Consider the following 19,601-nt stretch of genomic DNA (forward strand, 5'->3'; position numbering starts at 1 on the left):
TCCCAATAACCACACAGATAGATTTCCAGGTCTAGTAACATTTGCGTTATTTATAATCTGGAAAATGTCACAAGTTGCCTGGCCCGATGTGTTTTTCATTCACTATTTGGGAAGGGTGAATTATTGATTTTATCAGAGATTGTACCCAGGAGGTAACTACTGACCTTGAGGCCAGATACCGTAATTTTGTTGGGGCCCCTCGGCAACCTCTCTCTGTGGCATTTAGCAGTGTCAGCTGTGACAATACGTGTCACTGATCTCAACATGATATGCACCTAAAGCAATGGTAGGAGCAGGAGAGCTGCCAACATAGTCAGTACTTTACTAAGGTCCATTGCTGTGGATATACAGTAAGCTGCCAGGGAAGAGGTGGGAGCAGTGCATGAAATTAAAAGTTGAAGTTTAGTTTGTTTTGTTTGTTATGCTTTCTTCCATATGTATGTCCCAGGTCCTGGTGGCTGCTATTTATTGTAGAAATGCTCCCACCGGATACCTCATACAGTGCTGATTTTCTGGTGCTGCAGAGGCTAACAGTAACTTCTGCCAATGTGATAGTGACCCACCCCTTCCTTTTCTCTCATCCAATCATAGAAGTTGTACTATTATTTCCCACAGTGCAAAGCAACTTGTGCAACTGACGTCAGCTTTTTCTCAAAGCCAAAATCAACCTTTCAAACCCCTGATTATTTAGTACTGGATCTGTTTTATACTCACCTGCACACAGATTTTCTATATTTAATCTGTCTCATTAATCTTCCTACAGGGGCCCCACCCTAGGCCCATAGCAGCCATGTGAGCTGCTATGGCTGATGTTACATCACTGATTGATCCATTGATTGTTATCAAGGACATCCCACGCTCACACCCCCTAGCTCACTTTTGAATACATGTGCTGTGCGTCCAGCATCGTTTAGTGAGGACTGCACGTTAGTTTTACCTTTCTTACCATGTTTCATGTTACACCCATATTCTGGTGAGATCGCAACAACAACACCCCCTCAGACTTACCTGAATCGTTGGGTTCTTCTCCCTGCAGGCTTGTGTCCATTTTTTAATACGGTGCCACATCATACATTAACAGATCCTTTCATAGTATCTGTGAATGGAGGAACTTCTCAACGGAATACAAGTGCAATGACATAACCAGTGATCTATACTGTAGATCACAGTTGCAATGCTTTACTAGCTGCAATGCAAAAAAAAAATTTATAAATGCAAATTTTTTCTTTCTTTCTTTTATGAAGCATTTATATATATTGTTTTTAGAGAAGGTGGAATGTCCCTCCAAATATATATTGAGATTGCAGACAAAATAGGGCATGCAAATGTGCCTAGATTTCTTTAAAGTTGATAATAATGTTGCTAAATGTCACAAATGCAATTCCTAAGTGTTACCCTTACATTCTGCTAATGATATTCCATCACAGTTTTTAAATGAACCTTTATCATTCATGGAAAAAGGTTCCTACAGTAAACATTTGACCCTGCAGAGCCAAAGAGCATATTGTGATCTACGAGGGTAAATTTCTGCTGTCTGTCGATCAAGGAAGAGATAATTATCCTACTTCATACTGGTAAGAATACCTGTTCATCCCCCTACCTCTTATGTATAGGAGTATAGGTATCTGCCCCTGATATGTCATAATATGAATAAGGTGGATGAATACTTTCCTGTGCTGCATGTTGGCACATTTATGAATTGTGGTCACACATTGCAGTTTTGGCAAGGAGAGAAAAAGCATGAGGTGTTATAACCAATGGAAGACTTACAACACTAGATCATAGCATGAGGCTAAAATGTGCAGGAGTGCATTTTAACATCTAAGTATACTATGGTATGAAATATTTTTTATCGTTCTGTGCTGTTTGATTATCTTCCACCCTGCAGCAGCAAGATGTTAATCTGTCTGTATTTTCACCTGATTACTAATACTTTGGAATACTCTGTTGTCATAGCAACAGCTGTCCCGGTGAATATGAATGGCAGTGATCTCTTTAACCTTCAGGCAGACAATCCATTTCAGCAACTAATACCCCAGTACTGAACCTCTGATACAAGAAAATGTGTTTACATTGTAGTTGTTTGCAGTGCAAACTTTGTAGCTTTTATTTCTGATTTCTTCTTTTCAGAATGAAATGTCTTTCCAGTATAGATGTTATTATGTATTTTACAACTAAAAGCTATTCTGTTTATTATCAACTGTATATTTCCTATTTATTGTAAGCAAAGGGCAACATTTCAACAATCTACGAAACCATAAGTAAACTGAAACATAAATAAATAATTAAATAATCTGCAGAATTCCTCCTCAAACCCACAAAATTATAATTATTTTATTTTAATTGAAAGAAACATGGAAAGTCTTGCAGGCATACATATATATCCTTACTTAATTCGTGATTGTTTTCGCTGTACGTAAATGATAATGCCTAAGTCAGGGTTTCATCTTGCCAATGTCAAATCACCCAGTGACATCACATCATCGGCACACATATTGATCTTTCCCACACCTCCTAACTGTCCTTCATTTCCCTCTTTTTCGTCAGATGTACAGATATCTAAACAGGTATAAAAAAAAAGAACATACTGTTTAACTTCTAAAAGGGTTATTCTGCACTAAAACCTTTAACTTTACTCCTAATTATCTTGTTCACTATTTTGAAAGGCCAGTATAATAGAAAAAGTAATTGTGAAAAAATAATGGGTTGAACCAATCATTTTTGCAATAAAAATTCTTAATGATCTGCATAGCTTGGGGCATAGCAGTGGTGAGTTAATTGCCTAAATACATTGTGCTGGAAGTTCTCCTCCTTTTTCATGTCATAAATTTGCTTTCCCCAGTAAAATCCCACCTCCAGCACACCTATTGGTGTTTTCCTACTTAAATCCCAACTCCAACACACATACAATTGTCTTTCCCCTGTATGATTCCACACCCAGCACACACACACATTGTGTAGCCCATGATTACAGTGTGTGTCTATGTGTGTGCCAGAACACATGTTGGTCTCTACCCTTCAGCATAGAATTGGTGTTAGCAAATTAGTGACCAGTCTGCAGTGTTTATGCCACCACAGTATGACTATTAACCCCTCAATCACCTACCCCAGCTTTAAAATATGAATCCTCTGCCTTGTATGCGATCAACCCCCTCAGTGATAAATACCCAGTGTGTGTGCATTAACCTCCTACTATTCTGTCCGCAGCATACAAACATTACCCTTAACACCCAGTCCCCAGCTCAATTGTTTTAATCCCTCAGTGTCACATACCCAGCATATGCAATAAGCACTCAACGCTCATTCTTCAGCCCATGTGCGTTATCTTCTCAGGGCTCAGTCCTCAGACATGTATATTGACTCTTCAGCACTTAGTACCCAGCTCGTATTTTTAATCTGCACTCCAAAACATTTAAATGTATCATTAATTTTCAAAGGGAAGTTAGTACTCAAACCCAGATCAAATGATGCATCCAATAAAAAAGAAGTAAATTTTTTCCTAGTGACTTGAAAGTCAGAATAGGTACCAAATGCATGGACTATATTTAGCATTTTGTCTATCGCCTGATGCGCGTTTGATAAATATACTAGGATATTGTTCATGTATAGAGCTACTCTCTCTTTCAAAGTGCCTACCTGCACTCCCATAATCAATAGGGTTTGTCTGATAATTTATGCAAGAGGCTTGATGGCCAGGACAAAAGGAATGGGGGCATCCCTGCCTTGTTCCCCACTTTATAAGGAAAGGGTTCAAAATAAGATTATTTACTTTAATCCGGTCAGTGGGCTCCAATACCAAATTTGTATTAGATACTAAAGTGGGCCATTCTATTAAATCAAAGGGTGTGTGGGTATCTTAAGGCAGAATGGCTCTAGTAGAAATGGAAAAATGTGGGATTTTAAGGTTGGTAAAAAGTCTACGAATATTAATATTTATAGATCTACCCAGAATAAACACTGTTGGGGATAACAGAGTTTAATCTGCATGTAAAGACTCAAGCCTGGATTTTAACATCCATATTAATTAATGAAATATGTCTAAAGGACTCGCAGTATAAAAGATCATAGTTAGGCTTGGCGATCATTACAATTAATGCTTCCATCACTGAGGGCAGGAGAACTATCTCATAAACATGGGATAAATCGATCCTTATACATGACATACCATTCTATAGGATATCTGTCTAACCCCGGGGTTTTGTATTTAGAAAAGTGGGTAAGGGTATACCTATTCTCTTCTGCAGTGATGGGAAAGTCTAAAAATTATGTTTGCTGAAAAGAGAGGAAGCCTCATTTAAGAAAGGTGATTTAGTCTACCAGGTCGAAGGGTCATATTGAATTTGTGTTTCATAAAGCCTACTATGGAAGTACAGAAAGCCTAAATAATACCTTCATTGGTATCTTGTAAAGTGTGGATGGAATATTAAGTATAGTAAAGGAAGGCAAGAAAGTGACCATTTTTGTAGCCAGGTTCAAAAATATGTTGTGCCTGGTATAAAAGTATTTTCTGTGTTGCCTCCGCCAGGACCAGGTCATATGACATTCGATTAACTTTCCATTTATGATAATTATCAGAGTATAGATCTTGTGTATAGGTTCTTGCCTCTTAACTAGCCTGTTACAATAAATTAATTGTTCGCCATTAGCTTTCCTAAGTGCACATACTGCTGACATGAAAGAGCCCTGCAGTGTAGCCTTGCAGGACTCCCAGTGGGTACTTCCTGAGATATCATTTACGGGCCAAAAATGATTGATATCATCAGCACATCCATACTGTACCATGGGGACATTTAGCCAATAAGGGTCTATTCTCCATAGGTCTCAAGGGAATGCCAAGGTCAGAATAAATTCCAGAGAAAAGTGATTAGAGAGAGTCCTCAGTAAATATGTAATACTAGAGGCATTAGAGCATGCCTCCGATGTAGCATAGTATCTGTCCAATCTAGACAGCATGTTATAGGATTCTGAATTTCACAAATAGTCACTTTTAACGAAATATGCTCTTGAGCCATATACAAATTAAGTTATATCTCTGTAACCAATCTTGTAACACAGAGGGGTAGGCTCTCACACTCCCAAGCCTGTCCATTTGAGTATTCAGTACAGTATTAAAATCTTCCACCAGAAGGATTGGGCATTAAGCAATACCAAAAAGCTTTTGCATGCAAGTGCCAAATCTAGCTATATCAAAAAGAGCAAGAATATTCACATTATCATAGTTACATAGTATTTGAGGTTGAATAAAGACACAGGTCCATCAAGTTCAACCTTTGTGTGTCTGTGTGTGATTGTGCATGTGTGTATGTGTGTACACAAGTCCCTGTGTGGTATAGTTTTTAAGAGTACCTGTACCCCTGTATGTTAAGTTCTCTGAGGAAGGTGTCTAAATGCTTTTTGAATGATTCACTACTCTCAGCTGATACCACTGCTTGTGGCAGCGAGTTCCAGACTTGAACTGCTCTAATTTTTAAAAAAAGCCCCTACGAGCCTTGTGTTTAAGTCTTTTCTCCACCAATTTTCGGTGGTGGCCTCTAGTCTTTGTTACGGAGTTTACTGTAAAAAGTTTATTGCTGATGTTGCCATCACTACTAAACATTTTGTACATCAAAATCATGTCCCCTCTTAATCTCCTCACGTTTAGCGTAACAAGTTTAAATTTAGTAACCTTGTCTCATAGCTTTGGTCCTCTAGCTCCTTAATTAGTTTAGCTGCCCTTCTCTGGACTCTCTCCAGGTCAAGGGCATATTTTCTGTGGATTGGTGACCAAAACTGGACCACATACTTCAGATGAGACCAGTTGTAAAGATTTGTCCCGAGTACTCAAATACTAAAAAAAATATAACCTTGGGGTTCTGTTTTCACTTCAGTATAACTCACGGGCAAAGCTTTTAATTTGGTTGAATACTAATGATCTTATGATTTTGGTAATTGAGACCCCAGGCTTTCCAGGTAAACAGTTTAAGTGTAGTTGTCATTAGAGGGGGAGTGCTGTGAGCTTTAAACCCTAACAAAGTAGTTATATGTGGGAACACTCTTTGTTGGTTATATATAAAGCATAACAAGTAAGGGGAACAGATCCAAACAAAAGAAGATTACAGTTGCCTGAACCTCACAGATTCCCGGCTGAAGGACTGCTTAATTTCACATAGCAGACTGCTGTACCACACGCCAAGCTGAAAGCTGGCTTCCACACAACTGTTTGCCTCCTTTCTTGCCCTCTAGCCAGCTAGCAAGTAATTCCACTACTGCTCTTCTACCCCTGGCCTTTGCCCATCTGACTCTTAAATCTGTAGTTGAAAATCCCAGGAGCAGACTGGATGTGTAACTTCTTCATTAATATTGTGCTAATGACACTAACAATTTTTCCCTCTACATGTTTGCCATTCATTGCACTTCTTACTTTATCTAGCCTTTTACTAAAAGTGATCTGTCCTTTCTCTGTTAAAAACAAAAAAACCTATTTATTTTGTGAGTCTGAATACAATCCTAAACAACTTCATATTACATTATTGTCCACTTTATACCTCTCCATGTACTGCATACCCACACTCATCTAAAGAGACCACCTAGATTATAGTACAAATACGAGGGTGTGCATGACTAAAATAATGCTAACATTCCATATTGTGACTTTATCTGCTCCTCTTCTGTTACAAGTTCTGGTACTAATATTATCAGGTAGATCTTTGAAACCTAGACCTTCTGAAAGTTTGGGGACTGCGACTCTAGATACTTGACTATATCTGAAATTTCCTGTATAATATTTGTGTCAAGGTGTAATATTATATTGTGTTTCATTGATTCCCTCTTCCTTCTGTTTGTTATGTAGCTTACCTATTCATTATAAAGTTTATGTCACACCACACTAGTCATCAAAACCATTACTTGGTGGTGAATAAAAAATACCTTTTCAGAAGTTGATGTCCTCCTTGGGCTGATTATTACTGTTGACTCAGGCGCATCATCTCACCAAATCGTTTTGGGTTTTTTTTTTATATTTCAACACAAAAAGCATTGTAAATCAATTTTATACCTCAATTTGGCCCTTTGGTAACCAGAAAATAGGTGAAACAATGACTGATAGAATTTAATGGATTATATCAATCCATTATTAAAAACAACAACTTTGATCTAACCATCAATAAGTAACACACTAGATATGTTCTACATCTTTTTTGAAATACTATTTGGATACATTTCCCACTTCATGTGAAAGACTTAAACATATAAAAACTAACTGCTTTGTAATGAATAGGCAGACAGTGTACTGTTGTGGTTTTACTAGTTTTAACTCCTATGCATTATTTGCTACTAGCAGATTATACACTGCAATTGCTTTCTAGGAACTGTGTTACGGACTTGCAAAACCCTGCAGAAGAATGTGGGTTAATCTAGTATTATGTACCGGATTTAACACAATAGTGACTTATTCTAAAACATATTTATTTTCCTTAGGATAAACAGAATGAGGCTTGTTATTTGCGGGAACACAAAGAAGAACTGATCGAGGAGTTAGCTACAACCATTGTTCAGAAGGTGAGTGCTGTTATCTAATTTTAAGAGTCCAGGGCCACATTTCGGAGGTGATGAGCGAAATGGGTATTACTGAAGGGTGAGAACCCTGTGTTTAAATTTTCAATCAGATAAGGAAATTTTGTTTTCTTTGAGCTACAACATTGCTGTCTTAAAACTGGAGGTTTTACAATGTCATAATTTCTTAACACATCTAAAAAACAAAGGGTTTATTTTTTATTTACAGAGGGGAAAAGTCCAGTAGCAAAGTGTGCATTTGGAATCACTGGTTTTAAGGGTTGCTATTGCTGACTTTCTTCTAAAAATAATAGTTACCTGACTGTCTCTGACTCACTTGGGCTGATTTACCAAAGGCAAATAGGCTGTTCAGTTTGGAAGGGAATTTTCCCTTAGCTCAGTGAATGCGGTTAAAATTCACTTTGCAAAGAAAACCCAATCACATGCAAGGACAATTAAAAAAAAAAACATTATTGTTGCTTGTACATGGTTGGATGATAAAAGTCAGTAGAGCTTCACCTAATTCACTAAGCTAAGGGAAAATTCCTTCACAAAGTGCAAATTCCGTTGCAAAGTGAACAGTCTATTTTGCTTTAGTAAAGCTGGGGATACACGGTTCAAATTTTGAACACATAGGGGTTGATTTACTAACCTTATAAACACACCACGAACATGTATACACCTCTGTAGTGTGTTCCCTCCCAGCATGATCTATGGGTGGAATCTAAACATCTTTGTAGTGTGTACACACCCAGCAGGTGTGTTGTGCAAAGCCCTGCCCTGAATTGCAAGGTGATGTTGTGTAAATTAGCTCTACATTGTGTTGCTTGCGTTGATGAATGCAGGAATGTAAATGCATGAGCTAACCATTTTTGTCTAAACTGTGAAGCAGCATTATATATGCATCATGTGTATGATTTTTCCATATATGGCATTAGTGGAAACATGCTTATAGAGACTTTTTGGTTGATAAATACGCTTTGCTGTGTAAAAATCACACGCACCTGGTGCGTGCGTGTGTTTAGGTTAGTAAATCACCCCCATAGAATCGATTTTGGAATGTTCGTTCGACATTCTAATCTTTGATGCAGTGAAATCGATGATTGCTTTTGACCACAGTGAGGAAAAAATTTGAAGGAGCATGTTGGAAAATTTTTCGAACAAAATTCTAACAGTGTAAGTGGTTTTCTTTCGTAAAACTCCATTCACTCCAAATCCAAATGTTAAAGAAAAATAAAAATCAAACAAAATTTCAAGCAACAGTCACCATGCCTATGATGATATTATCGTTCGTTCCGACAAGATTTTTCATAGGAACGTTCGTGCGAAAATCTACCCGTGTATATCCTACTTTAATCAACCACTCAAAGGGGGTTATTCACAAAAGGGTGAAGGGTTTGGAGAAGGCAGGAGAAGTGAACATTCTAGGACTAAATAGCTGATTTGGAAAAATTCTCCAATTCAGCTCACTTTCCAGTTCAGCTGTTGTGCTAGATTGTTCACTTCTCCTGCCTTCTCCAAATTCTTTACCCTTTTATGAATAACCCCCAAAGAGTCTGAACCTCCAGTCTGCATATTTGTTCTGAGTCAAAGACTCAGAAATCATTGACAACATTGGAGCAGCATCATAGCTAGGTAGCTAGCATTATAAAAAGTAGAATTGAGCAGCAACAGTCTACATATTTCTTACAGTACAGGCTTCCTTTGAAGTACATTTTTGGTGATGATATGGTGATTGGGGGCAGAAGAAACCAAAAGAACGTAAACCCACAATGATATTGTACTGTCATCACTTCCAGCAGTTTCCCTATCCATATCCTGTCAGTTTTTTTAAAATGTTCATTACCTTATTGGGTGTTTCTAAGGATCCAAGGTATGCTGAGCTACAAAAAAACAAAAACACCCTCTTTTTACTGTTTGCAGTTTAGACTAGGGCACCAATGGTACTATGACTTTCTGGAAGAAATTATTACTTTGTAGACATTACATTTATTCCAATCTCTATACTGTAGCATGCACCCTTGCTTAAAATCTGGTAAAAGTGGTTAATGCTTATGTAGCTTGGAGCTGTACATGTAACTGATTAGAAATGTAAAGGTCACTGTTGTAATATGTTATTACTTATATTACTTTGCCTCCCCATTATCAAATTCTTTAGAACATGCACTATTTCTATTAAATGTACTGCCAACTTAACTCATGTAGATTATCAAGAGGAAGAAAAGCAAAGGAGAGCAAACTGAAGGATTGTATGATTGGCAGCGGACTAGGGCTGATGTGACTTCACCAGCTGTGTCTGAACAAAGTATAATGACGCTTCAGGAGAGAGGATTAGATACACTTTGGGTAAGTGGACAATACAATAAATCACTACTGATTGCACTAGTAGTTCTGTTATAATAACCTAGGCTAGTGTGTGCAGTGTGGAAAGGGAAATTTGTGAGGCAGACCTTTTTCTCGCAGCTATGTATGTGATGTGCACATGTGATACTACTTAAAGTGATACTAAACTCAGGAGTTACATCTTAATCTAATCTCTTAACTATTAACAAAAATGTAGCTTATTTGTGTATCACTTGGCTGCAGATCCTCAAATCATCTCTGAATTGGTGCTGACACTGTCCTTCCTTCTGGAGGGTGACTACTTTTGTTCCCCATGGTCCCTGTCTGTGTTGTAAAGCTCACTCGTGTGATTACACAGTCTCAATACAAATTAGTAAACTAAACCTGAGATTGTAGTCCATCACAGGAGTGAGCTTGGAGTGGTGGTTACTTTACAACACAACACACACAGGGACCATGGGGAACAAAAGTAGCCACCCTTCAGAAGGAATAAGTATCAATTCAGAGATGATTTGAGGGTCTACTGCTGAATGATGCATAAATAAGATACATTTTTATTAATAGTTAGGGTACATGAATGCATTTGTAAGATTTAATTCCTGAGTTTTGTGTCACTTTAACTTTAGGAAAAACTATATTTATTATTGTCTGTTTTATATAGTATCTGTCACAAACTACTAAGAATTGAACCAGGAGACTGACTTTGTCTATACCTGTATATTTTTCAGAACAGACCCAGAGGAAAAGTAACACTGAACCAAAATTGTACTGTTTACCCACACATAAGTGCATAAGTACTTCTAAATTAATTCTCAAAAGTATAACACATGCAGTATTTTGCTTTTTCATAATTATCATTATTTGCTTTTCAGTCATTTTTATTGAGAAGTTTCAAAATATGCATAATCTGTACTGAGGCTTCTCATTCATTGAGTGCTGGGGCTGCAGAAAAAGAAATTGAGGACTTATGTCCTCAATTTCTTTTTCTATTTCAAAAGGGAAATGTCAGGGGTCTATTTAGACCCCAGATATTTCGCCGCAGCCCTCCCAACAGTAAAAAAATAAAAATAAAAAATTATAAAAAAATAAATAGAAAATGTAAAAAAAAAATAAAAATGTAAAAAATAAATTAAATAAAAAAATGAGGGCCTACAAATTTAGTATCACCATCTTTTTATTCTACCGGGCCTGCGCTTTCAGAAAATATATGGTTTGGGGGGTCTTTTACAAACGCTAGCAACGCAGCAGTTGAAAATCAAATCAATAGGAAAAAATTGCAGAAAATTCAAAAATGGCTTGGCCAGCTGATTTGAAAAATGTTCCGGAGGGCTTGGCAGCGAAAGGGTTAAAAGAAGACTTCAATGGCACATAGTTGTGCTCTTTACTACTCTCCTGGTATATCATGAGATTATACAGGTTAATCTTTCCATATTTTACTTCATTGTCCCTTATTCGATCCACTGGCATTCGCATGATACACATTCTCCACTATTACATTTCAGTTGTTGAATAGATCACATGGTTGTTATTCGTATTGCTATTGCAGTATTTTTTTATTTGTTTTTATGCCTGTTTTTATCATTAGCCACATGCTATATGCTGGTTACTTGAGTCATGCTGAAATTACGGTTTGAATGTGACCATGTTCTATGTTAAATGTGTAATGTTTTGTTTTTTGAAATACCAATAAACCCAATTACAGAAAATGAGGGCTTCACTTCCACTTTAAGTGTGATTAATGGCCTCACTGAGCAGCAGTGCAATAAGCGACGTGGGGTGGGCAAGGTGGTAGCTTATATTTTCATGATGAAGCTTCCTGGTTTTGGAAGTTCTCTGATCATTGTAAACATAATTGATGCACATGCAATAATGTCCTATCAGGTTTTACCCATAAAGTACATTTCAAAAGTATGTAGCCTATTTAATGGCAAAAACACAGTAGCCCGGAGGAGAAGAGGCTGTGCGGACTGGTTTTGCAGCCTGGTGGTATCAAGGTGAGTATATCTGCTTTTTTTGAGCCCCCTAGACAAAACGAGCTCCACTGCAAGGGTAAGTTTTTTAATTAATTCCCAAGTTCTTCTTTAAATTCACTATATTGTTGTGTACATTGCATTCATCTTCATTATTTATCATAAAAGATTTTGATTGTATAAGAATTTGCAGAAAGTGAAGGTGTTGTCTAAAGCAATCTAACATGTTAGTTCACATTTTTTAACCAGCACCAAAAAATCAGTTTGCATCTAATGTGTTGTTTTGTGGCACACCTCCACATTCCTTTCCACAGTTTTTAGGAGCACCCCATTCTCTCTGTGTTTTCATATTGTGTTAAAAATCCTAAAACAGGAATTATTAGGAATCTGTATTCCTAGTACTACCACCTTGCAGATACAGTACGCTCAAGGACAGCTCTTGTGGTCGATTTTTGTAATTCACATCATTCACTTATTGTCAGCTACTTTTTTGGTTTAAAGGTGAATTCCATTTATTTTATAGCAAGCTGTAAGCTTTTTTTATATGCTTCCTTCCAGCTTTAAATTATCAGAGGAATAGCTGAGGAACTGTGTCCAAATGAAAATCAATAATCCTGTGGCTTTTCTCAATGTAACATTTCTGTAGATAGAGCTTGTATCCTTTTGTATAGATTCTAGGACATTGAGGTTAATTTAAAATGTGTCCTTTGTTGCATTTTACCAATCATTTTAAGAAATAATGCTAAAGTCTGTTCTAGAATATGTCAAAGATCTTATTTAAAATAATGTTGGCAACCAATAGTTGATGCTGTACAGGAGGGTGCATGAGCTTGACTGCAGCGTTAATGTAAACCCATTTTAAGTGCTACACTAGCTCCCATGCTATTTGCAATGGATAATTAGGGGGCTGAAGCAGCGTTTTGGGAAGTTGTATATTAATGCTTCAGATGTGTTCTTGCACCTTACAGTTCATAAAGGGCATAATTTCAAGGTTACTGCAAAAGTAGAAGCCATCACCCTAACCAGTTAAACCCTTTGTTTCTTTTTTTATATATTTAGCACAGTAGACAAATTTTTATTTAATGAGTTGTTTTTTTTTATTGCGCCATTTTATTTTATTTTTTACACGTTTTAGACCGCCGCTCTCCCATCCTATCTACCAGTGTCTCCTTTGCCTAGCAGATTGCAAAGGAGACAGCCATTAGTGCATTAGTGCCTGGTCCCAGCCAGGAACTGAGCTAAGATGTGTGGGTCTACTGACACACACAGCGCTTGGCATGCCACACTTCTGCTCCCACCTTTTCCCTCCTCACAATAGTTTGACAGGCAGCTGCAGCAGTCTATTGCTGCCCTGTCTTCTGTGCCCTCGAGATCCCACCTCTACAACCCAAAGCTTCAGGGAAGCATTGCAGATATCTTGGATCCGGCGGCAGTGGACTCGGACCAAAGGTATGTGTTTGGAGGTGGGAGGCATGCAACGGTACTGAAGAGTTTTTTTACTAGACTTGTGCATTTCGAATGAACTTGCAAATCAACTAAATTTCATTGATTCGTCAGTTCGTCCGAATGAACAATTATTATATGCCCAAATATACGAAAAACATATTCAGGCACATAATAATTAATTAACAGAACGCTCAGTTGCCATATTGGCCACCGGCGCCTTTTGCGCATGCGTGTCATCATCTTGGAGGGTGGGAGAATGACGTCACATGACAGTATGGGCACCGCCATCTTGGTGTATACCAACATCTACACCAAGATGGCGGCGCCCAACAGAGTTTTGCCATATGATGTCATGTGCCCCACCTCCGGGATGACGGCGTACATGCACAGAACGATATGGCCGCCAACATTCTTTTCTTTACATGTGTGGTTCGTTGCCTCCGAATCTGAAATAGCATAAAAATTTGTTTAGAAACGAATGAAAATGTTTTTTTTTTTTGATCATTTAGTCTTAAGCTAATTTTTATAATTTGCACATATCTATTTTTTACGTTAGGCCAGGTTCACACCATTTTCCGGACCAGATCTGGAACACAGTGTATTGCATATTGCCGAGTTTTTACCGCGATTTTGCAGCGTTCCAGAGCAGGGTGTTTTTTATTGCATTTTTTTAGCTTACAATAGGCTTTCAGGTGAGGCCCAGTGAATTTGCATGAATTCCAGTGTATTCCAGACCAGAGAAAGTGAGACCAGCAGTATTTTTTTTGTCTGGTCCGGAATGGACTGCTCTGGTGTGAACAGAGCCCAGAAATACCATAGGGATTGGGATGATTTTTTGGTCCGTGAAAAAACAAACTGTTCGGGTCTGGACATGGTGTGAACAAGCCCTTAATGCAGAGAAGCACGACTTTAAGTATTCAATCAAGGATATAAAGTGCAGCAAGGTTTCCCAAACCTGAGCCACATCAATGGTTCAACAAATTTTGGCAGAAGTAATGTGAAAATCGCTCATTTCTTGTAGAAGTCAAATTCCCCCCACGTGCCAATCTTTCTTATCAGTCGACAAGGCCACCCATCACAGGATCACAGGACCAATGGAGATTTAAATGGCAGATAGGGACAGGACCAACTTCTGCTCTTACAAGAAGAGTTAATATGTTAATATCATTTCAGATGCCTATTTCTGATGTATTTTGTTTGAATTTTCTAGGTTTATGAAAGCTTTACTTTGAGAATTGTACTTCTATTTGTACCACTATTATATTTTCCATTGTAGGAAACAGGTCTTTTCTTAACCAGTTGATGAAATGGGATTTTGTCCATCAAACCTATGTATTTTGGTCAGGAAAAATTACTTTTAAAATCTGCTTTTTAAAAATACTTTTAAATTTACAGTAGGATCAAATGTAAAAAATATTTAAAGTAATACTGGACTCAAACTTTTTGCCCAAAGCATTTCTTTAACTCTCTCATCTCTGTTTCCTTTAACTTCCTATCCAGTACAAGATCACAAGGGACAGTACAATCCCCAGCAGCCGTCTATCTACTAGCCTGGAGAAGATAGACGGCCTCTCTCTGCAAGGAAAAGGAGCCTAAGTCTATGTTCACACCATGTCCAGTGCTTTCCAGCACGGCTAGCTGCTGGAATGCACTGGATCACATATTGTCCGGCTCCCTGCTTTCTGGGGAGGGAGGGGGCATAGTGGTGCATTCAAGTCAAGGGCTCTGCCATGGATTCTGGTGGGATCCACATGCCATTTGTTTCATTTATGTTTTTTTACATTTTAGACTGGGGTACCTTGAGATTTTGCATAGATTTAAAGGGTGTTGTGAGTAAAAAAAAAAAGAAACTTCTAGAGAGGGCTGAAGATGTCTACAAGGGGGTTGTGTATGTTACCTAGCAGAGAGCCTTCAATCAAATTAAAGATGTGCATTATTCTTAATGACTAGATTTCATTGGGTCATAGTTTACATTTTGGATTTTGGATTGGAGTCCATTGGATATTTGCTACTTACCTGCTGATAGCAAAAGCACTTACTTTTTTTAATTTTAAAGACAATTACAAGACAATTAAATTATTTTAAAGACATAGTCTAAGAAACAACCAAGGCAAATGATAGCTAATTCAAAGGGATAACAATGTCCAGGAGTGTGCATATAGTACATCAGACTCATGCAGTAATGCTGGAGGTGTAACTTTATATTTTGTGTTGGAAGTCTCACAGCAGAAAAGCTTTTATTCAGTGCCTGTCACTTTTCACTTTGAATTAGGCAGTATGCCATCAATTTAGTCTGTGATACTCCTGTTGTTGTACAATGGATGGCAAACTGTCAGCTGATAAGTTGTATAGGGAATTGTCATGGAGAGCCAAAACTAAAACCATTGAAAGACATGAAGTCACTAAAGGTGTAAAGGAATCTTCTTTTTTAAGACTTTATTTTTTATCTGGAGATCAAGAAAAAAAGGCGCAGAATTGTTCTGCAAGCAACTGATATTCTTAGGTTGTCAAATATCGCCACCTACAGACCCTTCTTTAGAACTACATGGATTTTTGTTATACTGTATATTAAAGCAGTTGCGGATGCAGAATAGTATGACATAAAAGCTGATCTATTTTTATACTTTTTTTTTTTAAATGATGAAAAAAAAAGATTGCCAAGCACTGAACAAGGACTGTTGAGAAATTAAAACCTTTTTAAGGACACCATTAACAGGAAAGACTGTGGAACCTATTTATAAAGATTTGTAAATTAATTGCTTTGTGCTTTACTACACATTGACCTGTTGCAAAGGTAGTTGGGAAAACACAATTAAATATAAAAAAAGGTGTTGACTATATTTTATCACCTTAAATAAAAGACATATACTTATGTATACTACAGACCTTCAATACTTCATTCAATATATTATTTTTATGTATTTATTGAAACCTATAATAGTCACTGTTGGAAAAAATAGACGCAACAGAATCCCAAATGCCTGAAACATGTTAAAGAAAATAGTTCTTCTGCCAATTACAAAGCCATCCATAACTCTGTCCCAGCTATCTCCAACCTCTTCTCAAAGTATCACCCTAACCATCCTCTCCGTTCCTCCCATGACCTCCTGCTCTTTAGCTCCCTTGTCAACTCCTCCCATGCTCACCTCCAGGACTTGTCTATAGTCTCTCCCATCCGTTGGAATTCCCTACCCCAACCTGTCCATCTTTCTCTTACACTGTCTGCCTTTTAGGCGATCCCTGAAAACTCACCTCTTTGGGGAAGCCTATCCTTCCTCAACTTAACCACTGAACTATCACTTTCTCAAACAATTCATCCACAAAAAGCCACCACCTCTTGTATCACTTGCCCCTCCCTTGATTATAATCTCTTAAGGACAGGGCCCTCCTTATCATCTTGTCTTGATTTGTATTGTAATTATAATGTCTTTATATTGTAAAGAACTGTGCAAACTGTTGCTATATAAATCTTGTATATCAATAACCAAGTTCACATCATGCATTTGGGAGCAATGGAAAAAGCTGAGTGGTTGCTTTGGCCATTATCATTGATCTTTAGTTTTAATGGTTTAATAGTGCATTTGTTTATACAGTCATTAAAACTTAACCACAATCAAACACTTAGTAGCTGAGTTCATCATTGTATGACAATGACAATGTGGTGTGAAGAGTGATAACCTCAAGACCCAAAATTTTTATTTATTATTATTATTATTGGTTTACTTTAGACATTTTGGCTTACTAAATCAAACCCCTCCTCCAGATGGCAGTGGCATCCAGAACAGATGGCCATCTGGTTTGTATATCTCTTCCCTGTCCTTCTACTTGTTTTAGTGCTCCTTGAAAAAGATCAGACAAGAGAGGGAAGCCCCAGCCATCTGATGGGGTGTTTGATAAGGGGGTGTTGTTTGTAAGTGTGGGACAGCCTAAGAGGTTGTAAAGTCTTCCTCACTGATGAGTGAAGGTTTTAGACCCCCGCAATCTTCCTTAACACACCTCTGCATGGAAAAAAGCTTCTAATTTTTTGGCCGCAAATTGTTGATGCTGGCTCTCTGCTTTTACACCTTTTAAAAGCACAGCAGTTTCTTATACATTAAGGGGGTTATTCACGAAGGAGCCGAAGGATCCAGCCGTAGCTTCAGTCAAACCGAAGGGCTGCTGTACAGGCTATTCACTATAGCCCATACAGCAGCCGAAAGCGGCCGAGCGGCTTAGCCGAGCCGAAGGCCGGCCGTTCGCCCTGCAAATGACAGCTGGGCGGAGCCCGCCGTGATTTCACCGCTGGCTCCGCCCAGTTGTAATGACAGATCAGCGTCCCAAAGTGACCTGGGAATGCTGATCTGTCATTAAACGGCCGGCTCCGCCCACTTGCTATTCATTGACCGGGACCTGCTAGAAGACAATTGTTTGGGATTTTCTTTGTTTTTTTTCTTTCTTTCTATTTTTTTTTACATTTTTAACATCATTTAGCAATTTTGTAAAAAATGTTTCACTTATTTGCTCTGTGGTACCGAGCAGAATAGCCGAGCCGAATGCCACTCAGCGGCTTTCGGCTACTCACTCACTGCCTTTTGGCCCCTATGAGAATAGGGGCAAACGGCAGCAAGTGAGCTGCCAGGGCTTCGGCTCAGCCGATCCAGATGTTGGATCGGCTGAGTTGAAGTCCTTCTGCACTTCGGCTCAGCCGAACAGGGAGAGCTTGTTCGGCTGACCGAAGGCAGCTGATGTACGGCTGATTTCAGCCGATGTATGGCTGAAATCAGCCGTACTGAGCCGGAGTGTTAGGGTGACACTCCCTGGCAGATGACACGGGCTTACCTGAGGGGCGGAGCCTATGTACCAGCTGGCGTTCACCAGAGCTCCTGATGGTGGAGATGGGTTAGGCTGCTTGCTGGTACCAGGTTGCGGTCCCCAGGGTTGCCCTGCCAGGGGATGCATGAGAACAGAAGGGCTCCAATGAGGAGACAGTAGTCAGATCTAGGCAGAGTTCAAGGCAGGCAGCTAGCAGAGGGTGGTCAGACAGTCCAATGTCGGCAACTAGCAATCAGAGGATAAACACAGAAGACAAAAGCAAAGTAGGGTCCAGGCAGAAGATTAGGGCGGCAGCAAGCGAAGAAGGGTCAAACAGTCCAGGTCAGCAACGAGAAAACAACAGAAGTATAATCTCTTTCACAAACAGGAAGCTGGCAAAAAGACACAGCACCAGCAAAAAGACACAGCAGAGCTGGTGCCTCAATACCCCTCTGAATCAGAAACGACACGCCCAGCCTCAGTCCTGGTCTGGAATCTGTGACTATTATCAACCATACTGGCCTGGACCCTGTTAGTTCCATTAGTAGAGAATATCCTGGCTGGGATTTTTAGAGGAGAACAGTAAACCCTGACAGGTATTCTGAGCTTACCATAACACGGAGTGAATAGCCGAACGTCGTTCGGCTCTTTTCACTTCGGCTCGGTTATTCACTCTGCTGCCTTCGGCAGCTTAGTGAATAACCCTGTAAATCATGTTCTAGGTACTGTCTTAAAAAAGATCCATCCCCTCATCTCTACTCTCTCTTTGTGCTCTCATCATCATGGTTAGCCATAGAGAAACAAATCTCAGATGCATCCACGGTGCCTGTCTTACCCACGGCTGGCCATTGTTTACAGCTTTCAGCATGCTAGGCAGCAAGCCTTCATCTAATGGCATTTAATCTACAACTAATGACATAAGGAAGTGTAATGTTGAGATCAGGGAGGTGTTTCAAAGGAAACTTACAGTTTAAGGCAGAGGTCGCAAACTCAATTCACTTTGGGGCCACTGGTTTTCTTCTCCCATGGGGACCGCTTACATTAAAGTTCATACTTCAAAATAAAATGTAACTATGTACGGTACCGGTGTTAATGTCTGCGTGTGTTTATAATGTATATGTGTTTGTGATGGTTTGTGTGTATTGTCAGGATTTCTGATGAGTGATGTCGGTATGTGTGTTAATGTTTCTCTGTGTGTGTGTGTCATATCAGGATGTATACATGTGTATATGTGTGCAGGGTTAGTATATGCTTTTTTCCTGCAGTTTTTAATTGTAATCATAGAGGACCTATAGATTCACACATTCACTCAAACACAGAAATACGCACGTAAAGAAACACACATACACCCCCCACCCCACACACACAAACACACACCCAGAAATACACACACATACAAGTACAGTATATACACACGCAGAAATATGCACCCAAGCCAACACCAGAAATACACACAATAGGCAGGGCCCAATTTACTCTCCTTGCCGCCCCAAGGCCAGGTTCCACAATACACCCCCCCCC

The 19,601-nt window shown here is 38.9% G+C and overlaps 1 protein-coding gene across 2 annotated transcripts in view; it reads left to right on the forward strand.

The window, feature by feature from the left end:
* Window positions 1-19,601, forward strand: part of MYRIP (myosin VIIA and Rab interacting protein) — a 309,369-nt gene that overhangs the window by 240,533 nt on the left and 49,235 nt on the right. For both annotated transcript variants that reach the window (XM_018555942.1, XM_018555941.1), the window contains 2 exons: window positions 7,456-7,536; window positions 9,736-9,876. In XM_018555942.1, coding sequence (XP_018411444.1) covers window positions 7,456-7,536; window positions 9,736-9,876 — 222 coding nt within the window. The remainder of the gene's footprint in view (window positions 1-7,455; window positions 7,537-9,735; window positions 9,877-19,601) is intronic.

The sequence above is a fragment of the Nanorana parkeri genome, unplaced genomic scaffold (assembly GCF_000935625.1).
Source record: "Nanorana parkeri isolate BGI_ZX_2015 unplaced genomic scaffold, ASM93562v1 scaffold219, whole genome shotgun sequence".
NCBI classification, from domain to species: Eukaryota; Metazoa; Chordata; class Amphibia; order Anura; family Dicroglossidae; genus Nanorana; species Nanorana parkeri.